Source organism: Vombatus ursinus, unplaced genomic scaffold (assembly GCF_900497805.2).
Source record: "Vombatus ursinus unplaced genomic scaffold, bare-nosed wombat genome assembly UNPS02014778.1, whole genome shotgun sequence".
Classification (NCBI taxonomy): Eukaryota; Metazoa; Chordata; class Mammalia; order Diprotodontia; family Vombatidae; genus Vombatus; species Vombatus ursinus.
Genome location: NW_020954556.1, coordinates 25,375,143 through 25,396,910, shown reverse-complemented (window position 1 = coordinate 25,396,910; position 21,768 = coordinate 25,375,143). Strand labels below are relative to the sequence as shown.

Here is a 21,768-nt window from a genome sequence, read left to right as displayed (position 1 = left end):
TCGGGGAAGGTGCAATCAGAATGCATACTGTCTTGGGGCAAGGGGAGGGGAGAGATGGGGAGAAAATTTGGAACTCAAAATCTTGTGGAAATGAATATTGCAAACTAAAAATAAATAAATTTAAAATTTAAAGCAAAGTTACACATACAGCCAGGAAGGAAATGAAAGTTGGGCCAACCTGGGCCCCTCCCCAAAATACGAGCCCAAGGAGGAACTTACCTGTGGAAGAAAGGGGCTGCCATAGCAGAGCAGTGTTTTAGGGTGAGAAGACCATGAGGCCTGATGCTTGTTCCATGGTGAGACTATAGGCTGTCAAAATCTTCTTGGATCTTGACTTACCTTCCATTGTATTAGCTCTCAAAATCCTTCCAGTTTTGTAAAACATGCAAATCTAACTTGCTGTGCCTGCTTCTGATTTACTAGGCTTTTACACTATAGCCTAGGATGTTGGGCTGAATTCACCAAGAAAGAATTCAATAGTCTTACATTTGGGCTTACAATTCAGTAGTGTTACATTTGGGCTTAAAAATAATAAGTGCAAAATGGGGGAAGCATAGCTAGATTGCAATTTATCTGAAGAAAGAACTCAGTATTTTATTGGACTGATTTCAATTTCAGAGAGAATCATCAGATGATATAAACAAAAACAACGACTAATATGATCTTAGCTTCCATTAAGAAAAGGTTAATGTCCAGGCACAGGAAGAGCATGTGTGGGTGAGAGTAGATTCCCTCTGAGGTCCCATCTAACTGATTATGTGATTTTGGTTTAGCTATAAAAGTGGTTTTGGGGGGCAGCTAAGTGACGCAGTGGATAGAACACTGGCCCTGAAGTCAGGAGGACCTGAGTTCAAATCCAGCCTCAGACCAAACACTTGACACTCACTAGCTATGTGACCCTGGGCAAGTCACTTAACCCCAGTTGCCTTAAAAAAAATTAATAAAAGTTATTTTCATTTTCTGACCTCACTCTGCGTTTCACAGTGCCTGAAACCACTAAAATGTACATTATTTTTCACATGGTACTTAGACAACTTGACTGCTTCCAAATCCTTTTTAGTTACCTTTTTATATGAAGATTTGGACACTGCTACTTACCAAAGCCAAAACTAAGAATTTTTTGAAGTTATTCCCTGAATTTACACTGGGAAATGGAATTCTATTGAGTTATACATTCTTTTGATTCCCAACCCAAGCCTTTTTCCCTTCCTCCCCCTAAGTATTTTCATGAGAATTTAAGGTGCTTAGAAGGAGGTCATAACCTCAAAGTAAACTTGAGGTTCAGAAAAAGAAAATAACTACACAGTTTCAAAGAAATAGTGTGAGAAGACAGAGTTGTCTTTGTTGGAATCGGGAAGATGTGGGTCTGGATCCTGTGAGCCTGGGCAAGTCTCCCAGCCTCTCTCCGTGATCTCATCTACTGACCCAAAGATCTCTTCTTATTCTAAATCTGCTCCATTTAGAGCCAAAGATCTGCTACACGTGCATAAGGGGAAACCTGCTTTAATCACATTTGAAGTTACTTTCCTCTTTTTTGGGCTACTCGTCAGGTCACGGTGCCTCAACAGCTCTCTTGTAAGACTTGACTTTGCCCTGATGATGCTGGACTGGTGTGGCTTCCTCCAGAAGCTGATCTCCAGCCTCTGGTCCTCCTTCGTTTCATCTCATCAGCATTGTCTGCGGATCAGTGGTTTCCTCTTCCTCTGCTGGCAGATGTTGTAGCTGTGGCAGGAAGCTAGAGAGAGGACTAGCAGGACTGATAAAGGCCCAGGGAATGAGATGATCTTTGTTTCCAACAATGGCTGCAAATATTACAAAGAAAAGGAAGGCACTTATGTGCTGCTGTAATCAGGGCCATGAGCATCCTGCCCTTCCGCTCAGGGGAAGGAAGGAGTGCCTGCTGGCTCTAAAATTAAAGGTGGTGGCCTGAGAATACAAATGGAGAGGTTAACCTTCCCTGTCTTTCCACACCCCCACCAGCTTGGATTTTTGTCTGCTTTGCGAACAAAATAAAAATTGTAAAGTTTCTTTGAATGAGGGACATGAGGGCTTTTGACTGCTGTTGACCCTCATATACCAGGGGCTCACAGAGCTTGGAAGTGAGAGCTTTCACGTCAGGGTCCCATCCCAGCTGTTTCCCACAGCTGCCCTCCCTCAGCCTCCAGGGCCAAGAGCCATCAAGGAGGAGATTAAGGTCCAAGAGATTAAGTGACTTGCCCTGTCAGTAAATACTGGGGCTTGGAATCCTGATCCTAGTTCCCTATCTAGTGATTTGTGTACTTTGTCTAAACACCAAGGTTTGTGTGTTCATTCGTATGATGCTTTTCTCCATAATTCCGTATCATTGTTCCTACTTACTAATATTATAAGGTCATTAATTTAGAGTTGGAAGGGACTTTAGAAGTCATCTAGTTCAGCCTCTTCATTTTGCAGGAGGAAACAGACCCTGAGAGGTTGATTTTTTTTTTCAGTGACTTGCCCTAGACCTCACCACCATGACTCTAACGTCTCCTCCTGCTGCCAGCCCCTTCTCCATTTCCAACAGTGAGTTTTTCCTGCAACCTGCATTTCTGGGAAGGGCCTAGACCAGCCATTCCTCATTCTTTACACTTTGCTACCATGCTGCCCAATTATTTGAACCCAAAGACTGTTACACGAGCTAACTTGTAGCTTTAATTTGAGGTAACTTGTAGTGGGAGAAGGCGGCTGAGTCATGGTGGTGTGATCTAGGGCAAGTCATTGAAAAAAAATCAACCTCTCAGGGCCTGTTTTGCCACCTGCAAAATGAAGGGGCTGAACTGTATGACTTCTAAAGTCCCTTCCAACTCTAATGGATTTTGTGATGTGAACCAAAAGGTTTTGAAAAATCACCTATCAGTTTCTGGGCATTAGTACACTGGGCTTTTAATAGTAAATTAGTAAGACTGTATCTTTGAACCAAGGATTGTCATCTTGATGGGGAAAAATATTTTTATAGGATCCAATGGTATGCTTTTTTTTCTTATTTCTAAGATAGCACTTGCACATTCTGGGTGCTAATTACTTTGTTCCCTCCTTGTTAGTTTTAAAGGATGTCCTTGGGTTGATTGCAAGGCAATCCAGTGAGCTGGAGGACCATGCAGAACGCCTGTATGACTCAGTCTTAGCAGCTCTAGACATGATGGCCAGGGCTTCTGGCCCAGACAGCAAGCCAGCTACATGTGAAAGGATATAACCAGGTAAGCAAAGCAGTGGGGAGAACAAGGAAATTTCTCTGTTCTTTCTTCAGAAACACTTGTGGTTATTAATATATATCTGTAGAATGAAAATATGTCTGCCGTGGTCCTTAAAACTGGCTGAGCTCAGAGTTGTGATAGGTTAAAAATGATAGAAAACTGAGAGAAGATAAAACAATATAAAAGTTGCCAATTGGAGGGGGACGGGAATGAGAGAGGAGGAGAAGGGGACCCAAGCAGACCATTTTTAGAAGGCAGGGTGGTGCCCTGCTCTGTCACAGTGGGCAGAGTGCAGGGCTTGAAGTCAAAAAAATTTGGGTTCAAACTTCTCCAAGCACTTTTCAGTTCCAGTGAAATGATGTCTATGAAGTGATTTGCAAACCTTAAAGCACTATGTAAACATGAACTGTTATTAATATTGGGGCTTTGATTTCATTAGTGTAGAGATTGACATTACCAATGAAGATTGAATCAGATCAATCAATAAGCACTTACTAATATTCCTTCTATATGCCAGGCTCTAGGGATACAACCCTCAAGTCACTTATGTTCTCTTGGAAGAAACATATTTAGTATGTGTGTTTGTTACGCTTAATACATTGTCATATTTTTATGATATATATTATGTAATTATAACATCATAATTATATTTACTATATGTGTTAAATGTGTGTTATATGTTATCTAAGTATATATATATATATATTCTATATATGCACATATGTTACATGTATACAAAATAAATACAAGGTAGTTTGGGGAGAGGGCTCCTGCAGCCAGGAAATCAGTGAAGACTTCATGTAGGTGACCACCAAGCTGAGTTTTGAAGGAAACAAGGGATTAAGATGAGTTTTGAAGGAAACAAGAGATTCCAGGGCAGTGGGGAGGACAGTGTGCATACCAGCATGGAGGACAACTATTGCAAAGAAATGGAGATGGAGAGTGGAGTGTTGTGTGAGGAACAGCAAGAAGGCCAGTTTGGCTGGACTGTAACATGCGAGAGAAAGAGGATTTGTATACATAATACAGTTGGAAAGGTAGTTTGGAGCTGGGTTCTGAGGAGGGATATGCACATATGGAAAATCATAGTGACTTATCCACATGGTTGTAGAGCCAGTGTGTCTCAGTCATGGCTGGAACCCATGTCTTTGCTTTCTTGACTCTAAGGCTGGCCCTCTGTCCTCTGTTGTTATAATCATGGATAGCAGTCAGCTCACTAGTGACTGTTCATTTGCTTGAAATGAATCATTTCTGTTAGCTTAGAGAAAGATAACCTAATAGTACATCTCTGCAGCAATACTAATTGAGAAGCAAGATCTCTCTCTGTTTTGTCTCCCCTAACCCGGGTACCAGTCTTTGTCTTCTATGAAACCTCCAGCTTTTCCCATTTGCATTTTAAGAAACTTAAAACAAATTTAACCCCAGTATCTTTTCTCTGTATGCCATAGCTAACCCCTTATAACCAATAGGGGCTCAGTGTCTCAAGTTTTATTCTCTCCTGCCTCCCACTCAGGCTCTGATGAACCTGTTTTCCATCCCAGTCCTCCTACCCTGACTTTAAAAAAGGAAGTAAGGGGGTAGTTTCTCCATTCTTTTTAAGAAGAAGAAACAATTCCACCTTTTGATCTGAGCGGAAAGGTGAGGTAACTGGTAAGGAACTGCAGGGCAAGGACCTTGGCAGGGGCACATGCCAGCTAAGTGGTTGCCACCATCCAAAGGCTGTTCACTGTCGTTGCTTATCCCTACTATCTCAGGAAGGGTTTAAGAAATGGACGAGGCTGCTGATTCAGCACGACATTCTCTTCCAGAATGGTCCCTCTGCTGAATGGGATGCTCCTTGTACCCAGGTCAAAGAAGCAGTCTCTGCAAGGGTTCATACTGTGTATTCATAGAATGGCTTAAGAAACATGAATTAGGAATCCCCAAATCCCAGTTCCAGTACCAGCTCAGTCACTTTCTGTGTGTGACTTTAGGCAAGGCAGTTAATCCCTTGGATCCTTAAATCCCTCATTGATAAAAACAAAAGGTAGGATGGTCTTTTAAGGTCCTTTCTTATCTAAAATAAAGCTCTACTGTGCCTAAATTCAAACTACTAAAGTCACCCTGGCCTGGCTAAGGATGCACATAATTCTTGAATTCTGTTTTTCTTTGCTGGCCCATTCCTGCCTGTAACACATGGCCTTCTTTCTATTTCAGGTAACATCTCAAGCAGTGTTGGAATCTGCCAGCCCAAACCTGGTTGTTTGGAAAAACAAGAATTTGCTGGAAGCCCAGCAAAAGTGATTTTTTGCCAGATCATACTGATGTAGCAGAGAACCACAGCACTGACCTACTGGCTCTAAATGAATTTCTCGTGTGTGAAGTGGAAAGCTACTTCAATTATTATTGAAAAAATGAATCTTCTAATTAGAACCCATAAAAGGGAAAAGCAGATGCCTTCCAGACCAAGGTTTTCTCAAATGGTGCTTCCAGCGACTCTATGGGGATTGCCAAGCCACTCAGCTTCTTAGTTCTTAATAGAAAATAGTGTGACAAGTTTGTCCGCTTAAAAATGGAATGGCAACAGTTCTCATAGCCAGACAGTTGTCTCAAGAACCTGTTTGCATCACCTGTTTTATTTAAGTGTCCACAGAAGGCTAGAAATATGACATTGAAAATACTTTGCTTCCAAACTGGGAACTAAGAGGTATCATTGGCCAGAGGCTTTTGATCTTTCCACAAAGAAACCTCATTTGGGAAAATCAAATCTTGTTTGGGAAACCTCATTTTGCATGTTTACAACAAGAAAGGCATTAACACTTGACCTGCTGATGAAAATGAATACAGCCCATTGAAATGTTGGGGAGATAGTAACACTAGTTTTCTTGCTGAGGACAATTGTCTTCTCTGTTGAATTGAAAAGATGGTACCTCAGTAAAAAACATTAAATGCCTGTTACTGAAGGCACTTCAGATTCTTATCAAATGGATGATTTGATGTGATTTTTATGCCCATCTCTTGGGTAACTTACAGTATTCCTCGAAGTTTAGGTTCTAAGTGTACCTCTACCCTTAGCAAAAGCACTAGAAAAAGAAGATGGAGTCTCCTTACCACCTTAAAGTGGAAGTGTAATTTAACCAATTAAATAATTCTATACCTTTTTAGAAAAGTGATGCTAACTATCGGCCTGCAGAACATAAAACTCCATTTTCACAAACTGAATTCTCTCAGGTCATGAATGAAAGAAGATAAAAGAGGAAAGTAGGTAGAATATAAAAATCCTAATAACTAAGAATTGAGAAAAGGGTGTTTGGTAGTAGAGCATTAGAAAAAAGCCCTTAGGGGTTTTGGGGAATACTTTTAGATTTGAATATGTTGCTTTATAAAGAAAAGCCAGTTACATTTATGAAGGATGGGATAGGTCGGCTGTAGATTTAATTATTTTCTGAGGTTAACCGTGAGGTACGTATTTCTAAACATTCAACTGTAGCGAAAGAAAATTGCAAGCCCCATTAAAGTGGTATAAAACCTCTTTGAAGCTAGATTATAGTAATGTTCTGGGATATACAAAATGTAAATTGCTTACCTATATGTTCTAGCCAATTCCAGCCATTTCAGATTGTTGGTCATGCATTACAAAGAGGTAATTCCTGCCTAGTCTGTTACAAGGAATTCTAAGTTAGATGGTAAAATGTTTATGGGGAGGAAATAATCCTCTAAGACTTAAGACCAGTTAAAACACAAAATGAAATGTCTCTAGATGTGTTGTTAATTAAATTAATAATATACACTATCGACAGAAGGCTAGAGTAAAGACGACCCTGGTTCAAGTTCTCTTCCTGACAATATGTGACTCTGATCCTGGGCAGTTGTGACCTAAATCATGCAGTGCCCTACCCTGCCCTGGCCTAGCCTTCAGGCAGTTCACTAAGACTGTCACTAAGACTGGAGGAGTTACTGGTCTGCATTGATGGAGGGAGTCAACATATTGGAAGTTCTATATACAAATGAAATTGTTGTTCTGGAAACACTTCCCCTCCCCTTCAAAAAAAAAACTGTCCTATAGAGACAGTTGGTATAGGAGAGAAAGAATGCTGGGCTTGGAGTTAGAAAAACAAGGCTTAATCCTGCCACTAGCAATGTGACTATGGGCCAATCACTTCACCTGCTTCCTCTATGATAATGTGTGAATGCCTATAGTAGGCATCTCATGAGATATACTGTGATGTTCAAATGAAAATGTCTGTAAAGCACTGTGTAAAAAAACCAGTCAACGGCTTCTCAGAGTGTGGTCAGGGAAAAATGAGACAGGTTACAGGAGGTCAAAAATATTTTTCATAATACAGTTTAATTTCTAAATTAGAAATATGAGGGTCCTCAGTTTTTAATTATAAAAGGTCTTGGGACGAGAAAGTTGGGAAGCACTGAACTGAGTCATAGACTGGTTGTGATCAGTATTAGTGAAAGGGATGTCTAATACTAGTGAAATCACAGACACTTCATATTTTGCCCCCAAATACACAGTAATCCTTAAAGGAAGAGAAATACTAGTTTGCCACATTTGGACTGATTTTAAAATAGGAATCTGTACATGTGTCAGCTGTATCAGAAGAACATCCTGTAGAAAGAAGCTACTCAGTACTATATAACAAGTGACAGCAGAAAATGGAAATCTACACTCATGGTGCCTCCTGAAATTTAGTACTAGATTTACACGACTTAGGAAAGGGAAGTTCCACAGAACATTGATGGGAGAAACCCTTTTTCTATAAGTGACACTCCAACTCTACATCATACAAAAGATTTTTTAAGATACTAGCATTCAAATTCTTTTTCCAGTGAGTAGCAAAACACCACACTATCTGTGGAAGTTGCTTTATAGCTGGCTGAGAAAGCCAGTAGCCAAGTCGATAGCCACTATTCTTTTTTTTTTATTGGCGGGGGGGGGGGGAATGAGGCAATCGGGGTTAAGTGACTTGACCAGGGTCACACAGCTACTAAGTTTCAAATGTCTCAGGCCAGATTTGAACTCGGGTCCTCCTGACTCGAAGGCTGGAGCTCTATCTATCTACAGCACCACATAGCTGGCCCCTGTAACCACTGTTCTTTAGGCACTGTTTTAAGAAAAAGAAAATAATTTTGGCTTAGCAGTCATTCAGTAATGTTAAAAGGTAGGCCAATCTAAGAACTCTGGGGAGCTTTAATCACTGAAATTAAATCTACCTAGGCAAAAGTTCCTGAAATCAGGACAGACAGGAAATGTTGTGCATTACAAACTTTTGAAAACAAGTTTTATTAAGTCCCATGTCCCTATTAGAAATATCTCAATGTTCCTCTGTAAATATCAACAGGCATAATCTCGAATGGTAGAAGGAACACTGGACTAAGTCAGGAGAGTCTCTGTTCTACAAGTGACTAGCTATATATGACCATGTGCAGGTGAACTTTTCTCTGAGCCTCTCATCTAGAAATGAAAGATGTTAATGTACAGTTGCTTATGAGCATGTTTCTGAAAGCACTTGCCAAGCATAAAGCAGCACAAAAAATGTTAAAAGGTAGTCTGTTACTAAGCATACAAAGTCAACATTACTCCTAATAAATGAAATTTCAACACAAGGTCAAGGAGGCTCAGACTAAGAATGGCTTCCACCTCACAAAGATCTCCATTTTCTTCAAAGAACTGTTTCTGACCTGTACTTTATAATCCCCAACATCTAGCCACGATAAAGCCCATAGCCCCACATTAAATAACTTGTTTTTAAAGATGAGGGCAGAAGGCAATGTTTTTTCCCCATTTAACTAAAGACTCACCCCCAAACAGGCATAATGAAGGGCAACATGATTTTCCTTGTCTTGAATGTCTTTTCCAGATTATTCAGTAAACATGTAAATTTTGTGGAAACTCTGCTAGTGCATCAAGAATAATGGCTTGAGCAACCTAATTACTGTATGTAATCAAATTCTGCTTCAGAATCCAAAGTTTGTGTTTTATTCAATTATTTTTCAAGTGTTTCTTTCTGAAAGTTGTGTTTTATACTGTTTTAAGGCAAACATAGCTATTTAAAGGTGTTTTTTTTTTTAAATTACCCAAGTACTGTCTGTGACTTTTCAGGAACTGATCAGTTGCCTTATGTAGTATGAATAGATTCTCAATAAGCACATCTAAAATACAAAGTAAACTATGATTTTATTGTGAAATTCTCATAGATGGAAAATTCAATTGTATATTTATTCTGTTCATTCATTTTACAATAATCTTACCCACTTATTTTTGTACCATGTATTACGATTGCCTGTTTAGTGAAAATAAAATAAAAAATATTTTAAGGGTTGCTTTTACTTGTATTTTAACCCCTGAATTAAGTTTAAAGACTTCACCATAGGATGTGTTTGTGTACAGTGTTTTGGCTACTGTAGCATATATTTAAACAAACAATAAGGGGAAAATCTTCAATGAAAGTGTTTAGGGGAAAACAAAGATTCAGAACCCAACTCAAAAAAACCCAAGATCTTCTTGAGACTTACATGTTCATGTGGGTGCAAAAATCCACCCAGGCAAATAACTTCTTATCATCATTTCCACCCAGCCACAAATGGTTTTAACTCATTTTTAGGGGTATCATTTTTCAGGTAAGGGTTATTATCAAGTGAGAGAAAAACCTACTCCCAAGCTTCTTCAGTGTTTTAACTTTTCCCCAACACAAGTCGTATAGCTACAGTTTATGGAGGGCAGAATAATTATTGAAGATAGTACGCTAAACTTATTTAATAAAGTTGAAACGGTATTGATTCAGAATATGGAAGTAACAGTATATAAAAAAAGCACATACTGGCTAAATTACATCAGCTTGAATTGTTAGTCTGATCATTCACAAGTTAGGAAAAAGATACAATTTTCCATCTCTACTACAGATGAATTAACAAAAGCATTTCTAAATAAAGCCATTTAAAAATGGTTCTAAAGATAAGAGATAATTGACTAAATATTGTACATTCAAAATGTACTTGATTTTCATAAATACCACTTTAACCTCCCTCCAAACCAAATCTGCTAAATCCCTGTACAGTATACATGCCTGCACTGTTGCATCATTTATCAGGTATATTAGCTGGGAAGCATTGTTGTTGCTATTCTAAAATAGGTCTAAAGTGCCCTGGTTGAACATAAATGGCTATGTTTTGAGCACAATGCAAGCCTATATTTCCCCTTAACCATAAGAATTAAGACAATACTTATCACCATACAGTTTGATATTACTTCCAATAAGTACAATATTTATTAAACATTTCTTCAGTTGTTTGTTACATATTGTGCAACAAATTACAATATTCTGCAGCCACAAATTATATGCAGAGTATGAAGAAACTAGTAATCAGATAGTGTAATCTTTCCATTTATAACTCTACAAGAAAGAACTAGCAAATCAGATCTTACATATAACATCTCACTAAACTTTTATGCATGGAAAGTGACAGACACTGTTGTGCTGTTTGATACAAAATGGCTGAACTTCATCTTCAGAAGACTAAACCCGACATCTAAACATGCCAATATAAACATCAAAACAAAATATATTCTAACCAACCACGGAAAACAGTCTGGTATCAGGAAAGCAACAAGGATTACACACATTATTTTATAAACCAGCACACAAAGGTTTAAAACAGTTCTGAAAATGAAGTTAGCTGTCTTGAGTCAAGGGAATAAAAAAAAAGTCAGTATTGACCATTCGCAATCTCTGACCTTTGTGGAGACGGTAAGAATCTGTTGTAGTGCAGCTACATACAGTACAATTCAGGCAATTTTGTTTTTTTTGTGTGGTTTTTTTTTGTTTTTTGTTTTTTTTTTTTCACTTGGGTTCAGATTGCAAATTCATTGTTGTGAGAAAAGAAGGGAGGCAGATTTTAGCAGCAACCTCCACTAGACTGCTTGACTGGAGTGCTCTGAATTTTAACATTGGATTTCTCTGCACCCCCAGCTGTTGCTCCAGGGCCCATTCGCTTTTTAATCTCAGCCGCCATTGTCATGAAAGACTGTTCTACGTTTGTTGCATTCTTTGCACTGGTTTCCAAAAATGGAATTCCAAGAGAATCTGCAAATTCCTAAGAATATAAAATATGACATGAATAAAGTTAGATCCACTCACCATATGCATTTGCATCTTTTAAGCAAAAATATAATAAAGTATATTGGTAATAAACATTAAGCCTTTCCCCCTAGAAATGAATTGTTCTCCCTCTCTTTTGCCTGAATTCTTTCCATTTTAAATCTCAACTCAAATACTAAGTCTTCCAGGAAGTCTTTCTTGATTCTACAGAGCAATTATGTACATGCATCATTCTGTATTTGAATTATATTAGGTTAAATTCTCCAAGTTTACTTTGATTCAAATGAACATTCCTTTAACAATACTCAAGTTTTTTGATTCAGAGAGAGAGGACTACTTAAATAAGGAATGACAGTAGATTTTTAAAAGTGAGAATAGTTCTACTTTTTCAAGCCTAAACTTGGGGAAAAAAAATTATAACAATAAAATCTAAAGAATAAAATTGACATACCTTTGCTGTTGTGTAGTCTACTACTTTCTTTGTGGTCAGATCACATTTGTTCCCTACCAATAACTTGTTGACATTTTCACTGGCATAACGATCTATTTCCTGCAGCCACTGTTTTACATTATTGAAAGACTCCTATAAAAACAGACATTAAGAAATACAGTCAAAATCAACTTCTGGACATCAAATATTCGGTTTCCTATACTGCAAACCTTAGCATTATCTTTGTTTCTTCTCCTTCACCCCTCAATCCTACCTCTTTCCACAAAAGTCTTCAGTGGCTCCCTACCACATAAAGCTCAAACTCTTTGACATAATAAGGCCCTCCAAAATCTGACATAACTGGACCTTTCCAACATAACCTCAAATTACCCTGCTGTATATACTATACCAACTCAAGTGGAATACTGTTCCCCAACTCTACTTTTCGCAGCCTCCAAGCCTTTTTTCTATAATGGTTTCTAGGAATGAATTGATCTCTCCCCCTCTTTCCCTAAATTCCTCAACATTTTAAATCTCAACTCAAATGCTAACTCTTCCAGGAAGTCTTCCCTGATTATACCATTTGGGAACAATTATCTTTAAGCTAGACTTTACAGAACAGTATTTTTGTACATGCATTATTTTGTATTTGAGTTCTAGAGCTATATATCTTCTACCAGGACACAAGCTCCATGACGCAGGTGACCAGGTTATCTAAACACTATCTCCTCTGTAGTCTACTACAATGCTCTGCCAACAGAAGGTACTTAGTATTTGTTGAGTAATAACAAAATGAATACATTAAGATGAAAGAATCCTCCCTCTTGTCCCCTGGAAAAGAGGGGGTAGGTGAATAGAGAAAGATAAAAAAAAGGAAGCAGAACCAAAAAATGTGTATAAGTTGCAAAGAAGATAATTTAGGTTATGTAAAGGAAAATTTCCTAAGAAAAGGAAAGCTCTCTCTCTATAGGTAGAATGTGTGACGCCAGGGGAAGACAAGCATCTTTGGTAATACTAACTCTGCAAGCAAAGGCTAGACGACCCTTGACAATGAAGTGAAGCCACAGAGAAGGAGTTCTTGTCTATATCATAGTTTGTATAAAAAGGTCCCTGAGGTCCCTCCCAATTCTGAGGTTCCAGGAAACAGATATAAACAAGAAAATATTCCTAAGTCTACATACCTCAACTGATAAAGCATCAGTATCAGGACTATCACAGGCGAATACTGTATTTGGAAAAAGAGCTTAGAAAGAATATGGTACAGGACATAGAAAACTGGCCTTAGAGTCAGGAAGATTCATGTTCATTCTGTGCCTCTGACACATCTAGGCTCTCCCTTCCTTCCTCTGGACGTCACATAATTTCTCAGTGCCCCAGGCCAAGTCACTAAAACTAAGTTACAAAGGAGTTGTTGGCCTGTATCAGTGGGGTGAGTTTCAATAGGAAATTACCAGAACAGATCCCATGTTCCTTCCTGAGCTTAACAATAAACCTTAGCTAATGTCAATCTAATACAAAGCAAAGGATAAACCACAACTGATGTAAATGTAATGCAAAGCAAAGGATTTTCTACCAAACAAGAGTATAGTACAACATTTATTATCCACCTAGTATAAGCAGATCCAGAGCCATCTCCAGTTGTCCTGATCTTATTCTGGCCTATATGAGATTTGCAAGATGAAGGAAGATCCTAATACAAGATACTGATGTGTACTATAAATTATTTTTACTAAGTATTACTTAATGTTTTCACAAAAGGTACTACAGAAGAATAAACACATTAACCTCAGAGAATTCCATGTCCCTTAATTTTCTGGATCTTCAAAATAAAAAACTTGTTGGAAAAGGAAGATAATTTACTTCCTTCATTACACCAAATCTTAGAGATTAAAAAAGGACAACATTTTAAGAGCAGTGGCAACTTTTGGCCAGAGTCAAAAGGAAGACCATTTCCACTCCTGTTGTTCATACCAGTAGGATTTTTACTAGTTTCTACTCCAAATGAATCTCACTGTTCCTGAAAATCATGCAGGATGATCGGTCTGAAGAGCAGAGATGATGATGACGATGATGACAATAATAATAGCTAGCATTTATATAGCACCTAGTATGTGCCAGGCACTATGCTAAGTGCTTTACAAAGTATCTCATTTTCCCAAATTATCCCCATTTTACATTGAAAAAACTGAGGCAAACAACATTTAAGTGACTTGACCAAGATCATTTGATTTTAGGTTCAGAATTCTATCCACTGCCCCAGCTACATGCATGGTCATTGGGGGGGTGGGGGGGGGAAGAGGAGCTCGTGAAAGGGCTCTGTCAGGGAGCGAAGGGCCAATCATGTGGATGAGGGCTGAGAAATACCAATGGACAGTTAATGGTGCTCTATTGGAATATACATAGTATCGAAAGCACCAGAAGGAGAGTCTCCAAGGAAGATTTATCGGAAGGCAGAAGAGGGAGACAGAGAGAGAGAGACAGACAGACAGACAGACAGACAGACAGACAGACACACACACACACACACACACACACACAATCATACATCTGTAATAATTAAAATAGCTAACATTTAAACAGTACTTACTACATGTCAGCAATGGTGCTACACACTTTATAATTATTATTTCATTTGATCCTCACAACAATCTTGGGAGGTAGGTGTTATTGTTATGCCCATTTTACAGATGAGGAAACTGAAGCAGATAGCGGTTGAGTTGGAAAGGCCCTCAAAAAGCATACAGTCTAGACAGTTATTTTATAGGAAAAAGCTCTGATTTTTGTCACTTTAAGTACACACACTGATGTGATCACAGATCCACTAAAATACCAATTGTTATCTTTAATTACATCCTTATTGCAATTTTAGAAAATAATTCACTTCAATTCTACAGTTGAAACAAAAATTAACAAAAACTTTGAATAAAATTCTAATTTAAATCTACCTTACTCTTGTTTTTTCAACAGAAAAATCCTTAATTGTAGGCTCTTGAAACAATAGGCCCTTTTAAACCAATCAATAAACATTTATTAAGCACCGACTATATACCAGGCACACTACCAAGTTCTGGGTTTAACTACACTAAATTTTAAATTATAATTTACCATCAAAAATCCAGGATTTTAAATAATTCTGGAAGACAATACCTGCCTAAATATAAAATCACTTAGAAGTGAAGCTTTATCACCCTTTTTTTTGTGTGACAAGTACCTCTTTGGTGCCTGAATTCTGTATATTCATAAATTTCTACTGCCAAACAAAACAGTTTCTTGATATCTCATTCTTTGTACTAACCTGTGTCTTTAAACCAAGCTACTTTTGCAAATAGAAACTTATTAACTGTTTATCAAATTACTTAGGTGCTACTGTTCTTCCCTTCCAAATATTCTTCAGTCTCTCATATTCTTATTCCTTTTTTCCAATACCAATTCCAATGCTTCAACTAGAAGCCACTTCAAATTTCACTTTTAACAAACTTTATTGATCTGACTTTAGGTATGAAACACGGTAAAAAAAAAAAACTTAACTCATTTCTCCTAAACTTTGTCAGGGACAGTAAAACACAATAAAACCCCTGGTTTACTGGATAGTAGATGCTATCAAGGTATGGTATCAATCTCATTGTGAAATATAGCACTGCCCTCTAGAGATTAGTAGGATAAAAAGCAATCTGAAGACATCATTGTTAAAGGCCAATTAAAACTAAGACTGGCCAAGAAGCAGTTTCAAAATCAAAACTGACACTGGCACACAAGTGAGTCAAAAGTGAAGAGAAGTCTTTAAAGGAAAGATTTCCACTACGGTGATCATGCCTTTTAAAAAACTCAACAGTGAACTCCCACTCCTTTAACCAAGGAATCTTGTCCTCTGAAGGTCAACTACCAAGCTCATTGCTGATGTGCTTGAGATGAGTTGAACATATTGAAAACCTGGACTGTAAGATGAGATAACCTGGTTTAGAAATGTGAAATTCAAAGACAAAACAACTACAAATGAACCATCCATAAGTTGACCAAGTTAGGACATCCCGCTACAAATCTGCCTTTAACAACTATAAAAAATAAATTTTCAAAATACTAATATGAGAATAACTATACTGATTATAGTCTATTATTTGAAAAATGGCCTTTCAAAGTCAAACTGGAAAAATGTTATTTGTTCTCTTTTAACAGAAAATTAGTCTTTCTTCCAGGTCTTATGATATTTTCTATATTTAAAAATACAGAATATTGGGGCAGCTAGGTAGCGCAGTAGACACAACACCACCCCTGAAGTCAGGAGGACCCGAGTTCAAATCCGGCCTCAGATCAAACACTTGACACTTACTAGCTGTGTGACTCTGGGCAAGTCACTTAACCCCAACTGCCTAAAAAAAAAGAAAGAAAAAAAAAGAAAAATACAGAATATTACATTTAAACTTATTGTTTTGTTAAACACTTACAACAACGGTTTGACAACGGTTACATTTTAAAGTAAAGTGTCTGAATATGACCATTCTCACACAGTAAGCTTCAACTAAAGCAACAATTTCTGAAGGGCTCACCTGGTCTGTCACATCATATACTACTATGATGCCATGGGCTCCTCTGTAATAACTGGAAGTGATTGTTCGAAATCTCTCCTGGCCTGCTGTGTCCCACTGTTATTAAAAAAATAAAACAAAAAAAACCCCACAAATTGTTGGATTAGATTGACTTTTAAAAACTCCTCAAATATATTACACAGATATTTGCTTCAGACAATCAATGGTATAATTCAATTACTAAAATACCTTAATGTTAAGATGAGAACGAATACAAATAGGATGGACACAGTTGTAATACGCAAGATCTTTAGTATTTTAAAATATTTTTCAAGATGATTTTATTTTCCATGTAAAACTACCCAAGAAGTACTTAAAGAGCCCATGAGATATCATCACATTCCCCCCACTACCAGCCTACTTTCCAAGTAAGACTATACCTGAACCTCAAAAAACAAGTGGAAATTCATTTTAATTTTGCAAATCTCAGACAAGATAACAGAACCTCTGTGTGTGTGTGTGTGTGTGTGTGTGTGTGTGTCTGTCTGTCTGTCTGTCTGTCTGTGTGTAAAAACTGTTGTCTCAGACTAGGTAAAATGCCATCTGAAGGAAAAAAGTTGCCTTTTTTGATGGTCTTACTCAAAATCAGGGCAGACTTTGTAACTAAACTAACACCGAATGCTTCTTGAGGGCAGGGATAAGATCACATTTATCTATGTGTTTTTCTCTGTACCTAGCTGGTTACACTGCACACAACTGGCCCTTAATTAAAAGTTATTATTCATTATTTTTTATTTGAGGGAATGAGGGAAAGGATAGTAGTGGGTCTATCTTGTTGGGCCCCTAGGCCAGGCCGCATTACCTAATATCAGCATAGAAACTAATTGACCTGCTATTTCTGACTGGGGCCAGTCCCAACCTCTTCACACAGCTCGGTGGCCTCCGTTCCTGGGATCACACCAATACTGGTCGTTAGACTTAAGAGTGGAGACTTAGTGTGGAGACCCTTAGTGAGGGACACTAGTCCTTCACAGCTCAGAACTGAGCTCAAGTGATCCAGCAGGGACTACAGCTATACACTACCATCCCCAGCTCAATACATACTTAACACCTACTTTAAGTGAGTAAGGCACTGTATATTTTTTCTTGCTTTAATAAAAGATTCTGACTAAGTAATGTAAAACACAAGTCAATTCTTAATCCCAATCATTTGACTTTGTTGCTTGTTATGACTACAGATTTCCAAAAGTTAATTTATAATTACTTGATTTTATTAAAATATATCTTATGCAGTAACAAAGCCTAGATCATTCATCATAAATTTATATTCTTAATATTAAGATAACATTAGAAGTCTTAAACAAATACTTACTATTTGAAGTTTAATTGTTTTTCCATCTAACTCTATGGTTCTTATTTTAAAATCCACACCAATTGTGCTGATGTAGCTTTCTGTATACGTATCATCCTGTGAGAACAAAAGAAAGATGAATCAGCAAAATTCAGCATATTTAATATGGTAAAGAAAGAATGGCATATACAATCTTACTTACAGTTTTAGATTTTAGGGGAAGTTACATGATACAATGGATAGAGTGCTGGACATGAAGTTAAAAAGAGCTGAATTCAAATCCTGCCTCAGACCCTTATTAGCTGAGTGATTATAGGCAAATCACTTAAACCTGTCTGCCTCAGCTTCCTCATCTGCAAAATGGGATTAACAGAACCTACCTCCTTGTTGTGAGGATTAGGCTGTTGTATGGGTTGTTGTGAGGATAAGATATTTGAAAGTAAAACTGCAAAAAAACTATTATGTTGTTTTATTAGTTATTATTTTAGAATGCACACAGTAAAGAGGCTAGCTTCTTCTGAGTCCTGTACTAATATTTATGTCATTGTCTTAAGACCCTAAATAAAAAATTTTAAAATATCTCAAAAAAAAAAAAGAATATCTAGAAATCTTTCCATGTGAACTTTTCATTCTTTTCATTAGCAAGAACTATGTTCTCATCATTTATTCCTTACTTAATGCTGAACTTTTAAAACACTGGTTTTGGTAATCAATTTTAAAAAGGAAGTCATTTCTCCATGCAAAATACACTAACAAAAAAATGGAAAAAAAAAGGGAACTATGTAATATCCAACATATTTTTCCACGTGCCTAAAAAATTGGTATTTAGCCTTCAAGAGGAACGCCAACTTTTGTTAAGTAACTGATAAAATGCAAACTGAAGCCGAACATTTTTGTTCCCTTAATCAGCTGTCTTAACAACTTAGATGAAAGGGCTGGTTTATACAGTCACAGTCAGTGGACAACTTGTGTGTGAGTAATATTTAAAAACACCCACTACATAAAACTCTACACTTTAATTAATCATGATTTCATTACTGTGAGTACTATGAAAGCCAATCAACCTCTTGATGACTTAGTAAGGAGATCCTTTTAAAGGAGTTATTCTGGCCAAAAAATTTTACCCTGCAGTCAGCCTGGTAATGAGCCCCTCTAGACTTAGTCAGGCAAGTACTCAGATGCTAAACACACCACCATGAAACCTGTATTATTTGGTGGGACCTGCCAGAGCATGGACTTCCTGGCATAGCCTTCAAGAATCCAGTATCAGTGCTATGCCATAAAAAGCAAGAGGATTTCAGTGGAAGATCTATTACATATAAAAGTTTTAAAGCAATTCCTCGTAAGAAAGTTCAATATCAATCTTCTTGTTCTTTTATCTTACATTAATTCTTCCAGATGAGTTATCCAAGCAAATAGAGAACTGCTATCCAGGTAATTTTCAGGGAAGCTGGAACTAAGGTAAAGTGTAGGCATACATACACCTTAAATAATTTCACTGATTAGCAAAAAAAAAAACCCCCAACATGACAACACTGGGTAAAATAATGTTACCTGAATAGGCAGTGATAGGAACATAGTCCACTGAAAGCAGAACTGGAGGCCTTTTGACCCAGACAGGGTGGGGTGGATAGAAGATGGTGAAAGACTGGGGGTTTGAATGTGCTGGCTTTAGTCAAATGATCTGAAATTATTACATGGCAATTTGGGACACTATTGGTATTTGTTAAAATGTCTTAATGATGCTACTATAAAATAACTGGGGCAAGATTATAGGGCATAACCCCAGAGATTAGACTGAAAAAGGAAGCTGAACACTTCATAAGATGGTGAATCACAGTAGCTATACTAACAAGCTCTAGACTTTAGCCATAACAAACACTCAGATGTTATTGTAGAAAAGAGCTGATAATCTATATTAAACAGCTTGGGTAGCTAAAGAAATGCTATTCTAGGAGACAGAAAGATCAGTTTCTAACAAAAACATAAATAAAAAGAAGGTAAGGACCCTAAAATTCTGCCACAACCACAATTTGGGAGTAGTGGTACTTGTAGAGAAAGAGAGCTTTATTTTTACTTTAGGGAGTGAAAAAAGCAAGCAGCTAGCTAAGTAAGCAATAGAATAGACTACTTCTAAAGGAACAAAAATTATCTACTCTTAATGTACAAAGAGCACGGAGTTGAAAGCTAAGGATAAAGCTTTCACCGGGTCCGACATATGGAAGGGGTATTATAGTTACTTTCCTTGGTTGGGTGGATGACTAAAAATGCCTCATTGCATCAGAGGAGCATTGACCTGTCCCAGGAAGACAAAATGAAGGATGTTTGCAACTACTGTGGCCGCTGAGATTGGCTACAAATCAAGCTTTATTTATAAAAGATCTGTATAGAACTTGTTTCATTATTTTAGGCACTATGAATTCAAGCATTAGTCATTTATGCATGAGTATTTTGCTTGGCCTGATGTATATTTTTTTAATTAAATTTTATTTTTTCAATTAGCAAAAATTCATCTCCACCCCCTCAAAAGCCAAAGAAAAACACAACCTCTGTTATTTCACACTGGTCACATCCAAGAGAAAACATATATATGTTTCATTCTAGTATTGTTAATCACTTTTAAAATCACTCTCTGAATCTTTTACCTCTCTATCAGGAAGTAGGTAGCCTATTTCATCATTAGTCCCCTGGAATCATTGTTGGTTATTATGCTGATCAGGGTTCCCAAAGTCTTCTAAAAGTTTGTCTTGACGATACTGTTATTGTATAAAATACCTGGTTTTGCTCATGTCACTGTGTATCAGTTTATGTAAGTCTTTCCAGGTTTCTCTGAAACCCCCTCCCTCCCACACACTTCATTATTTCTTACAGCACAACAGCATTTCATCATATTTATATCCTGTAACCTGTTCAGCCATTCCTCAATTGATGGGCACTCCCTTATGATTTCCATTCTTTGCTACCTGAAAAAGAGCTATAAATATTTTTGTACATCTTTAGTTTGTTCTGCTATAACTAACTCCTCCCTTACTCTACATTCTCCCTCCCAATTCTCCCTTCTCGCCTTTCCCTGCTATTTCTGTCAAGTGAAATGAGTGTGTGCGCGTATTCTTCCCACCTAAAGGCAACAAAAGGTGTGGTAGACACAGCAGGGGGCCCGGACTCAGGGAGTCCTCGTTAATTAAATCTGGCCTCAGATATTTATTAGCTATATGACCTAGGAAAGTCAATTAACCTCCACCTCACTTTCCTCAAATGTAAAATGGGGTAAATAACAGCACCAATCCTGCAGGACCTGTTGTGAGGATCAAATGAGATAACAAATGTAAATTGCTTCACACACAGCAGGCACTGAATAAATGATTCTTTCCTTCCTCCTTCTACCAGTTCAAATGAGTGTTTCAAGCATCAGTCATTCTCTCCACCCATTCTTCCTTGTCTGTAATGATTTCTATAAGTGCACCCTAATTATATGAGACAATTTAGGTTAGGGCACTTCTTTTTTCTGGTGCCCACTCCACAGGGAGATAGAGTATTCCTTCTCCTCTCTCTTTTCCATTCTTGTAACAGCATCAAGACATAAGAAGGCCCTGCAGGCCTTCCATCTAATTAGATTTCCTCTGTGACTCCTGATGATAGAGTTCAGAGGGGACACATATATCATTTCCCCATATTTGAATGTAAGCAGTTTATACTGGTTTAATTCATCATTTTTCATTCACGTTGGCCTTTTTATAATTTCTTTTAATTCCTACGTTTGAACTTCAAAGTTTCTACACAACTGGTATTTTCATCAAGAATGCCTGGACATCCTTTATTTTATCATTAAAAGTATATTTTTCTCCTGTAGGGGAATACTCAACTTTGCTGGTTATGTTATTCATAGCTATAAGTCAGGAATTTATGCTACCTTTGTCTTCTGAAATAACACATTCGAAGAGCTCTGCTCCTTTATAGTGCTAAATCTGCTAACTCATTTGGGATCCTTACTGGAGTTTCTTGGTACTGGAATTCTTTCATTCTGGCTGCTTGCAATATTTTTTCTTTGACCTGAAAACTCTGGATCTTGACTATGATGATCCTGGAAGTTCTCTTTCTAGAGTTTCATTTAGAAGGTGACCAGTGGATTCTTCCTCTTTCTACTTTTGCCATTTTCTTCTTT

General features: G+C 37.5%; 2 protein-coding genes across 3 annotated transcripts in view; one reads left to right on the top strand and one right to left on the bottom strand.

The window, feature by feature from the left end:
* The window catches only part of CEP68 (centrosomal protein 68), a 45,443-nt gene extending 37,265 nt beyond the window's left edge, over window positions 1-8,178 (top strand). For both annotated transcript variants that reach the window (XM_027865415.1, XM_027865416.1), the window contains exons 6-7: window positions 3,063-3,218; window positions 5,412-8,178. In XM_027865415.1, coding sequence (XP_027721216.1) covers window positions 3,063-3,214 — 152 coding nt within the window. In that variant the 3' untranslated portion in view covers window positions 3,215-3,218; window positions 5,412-8,178. The remainder of the gene's footprint in view (window positions 1-3,062; window positions 3,219-5,411) is intronic.
* A 1,184-nt stretch (window positions 8,179-9,362) lies between these two features.
* The window catches only part of RAB1A (RAB1A, member RAS oncogene family), a 45,096-nt gene continuing 32,690 nt past the window's right edge, over window positions 9,363-21,768 (bottom strand). The window contains exons 3-6 of the mRNA XM_027865418.1: window positions 17,628-17,723; window positions 16,277-16,372; window positions 11,754-11,885; window positions 9,363-11,297 (exon numbers count right to left, since the gene is read on the bottom strand). Coding sequence (XP_027721219.1) covers window positions 11,100-11,297; window positions 11,754-11,885; window positions 16,277-16,372; window positions 17,628-17,723 — 522 coding nt within the window. The 3' untranslated portion in view covers window positions 9,363-11,099. The remainder of the gene's footprint in view (window positions 11,298-11,753; window positions 11,886-16,276; window positions 16,373-17,627; window positions 17,724-21,768) is intronic.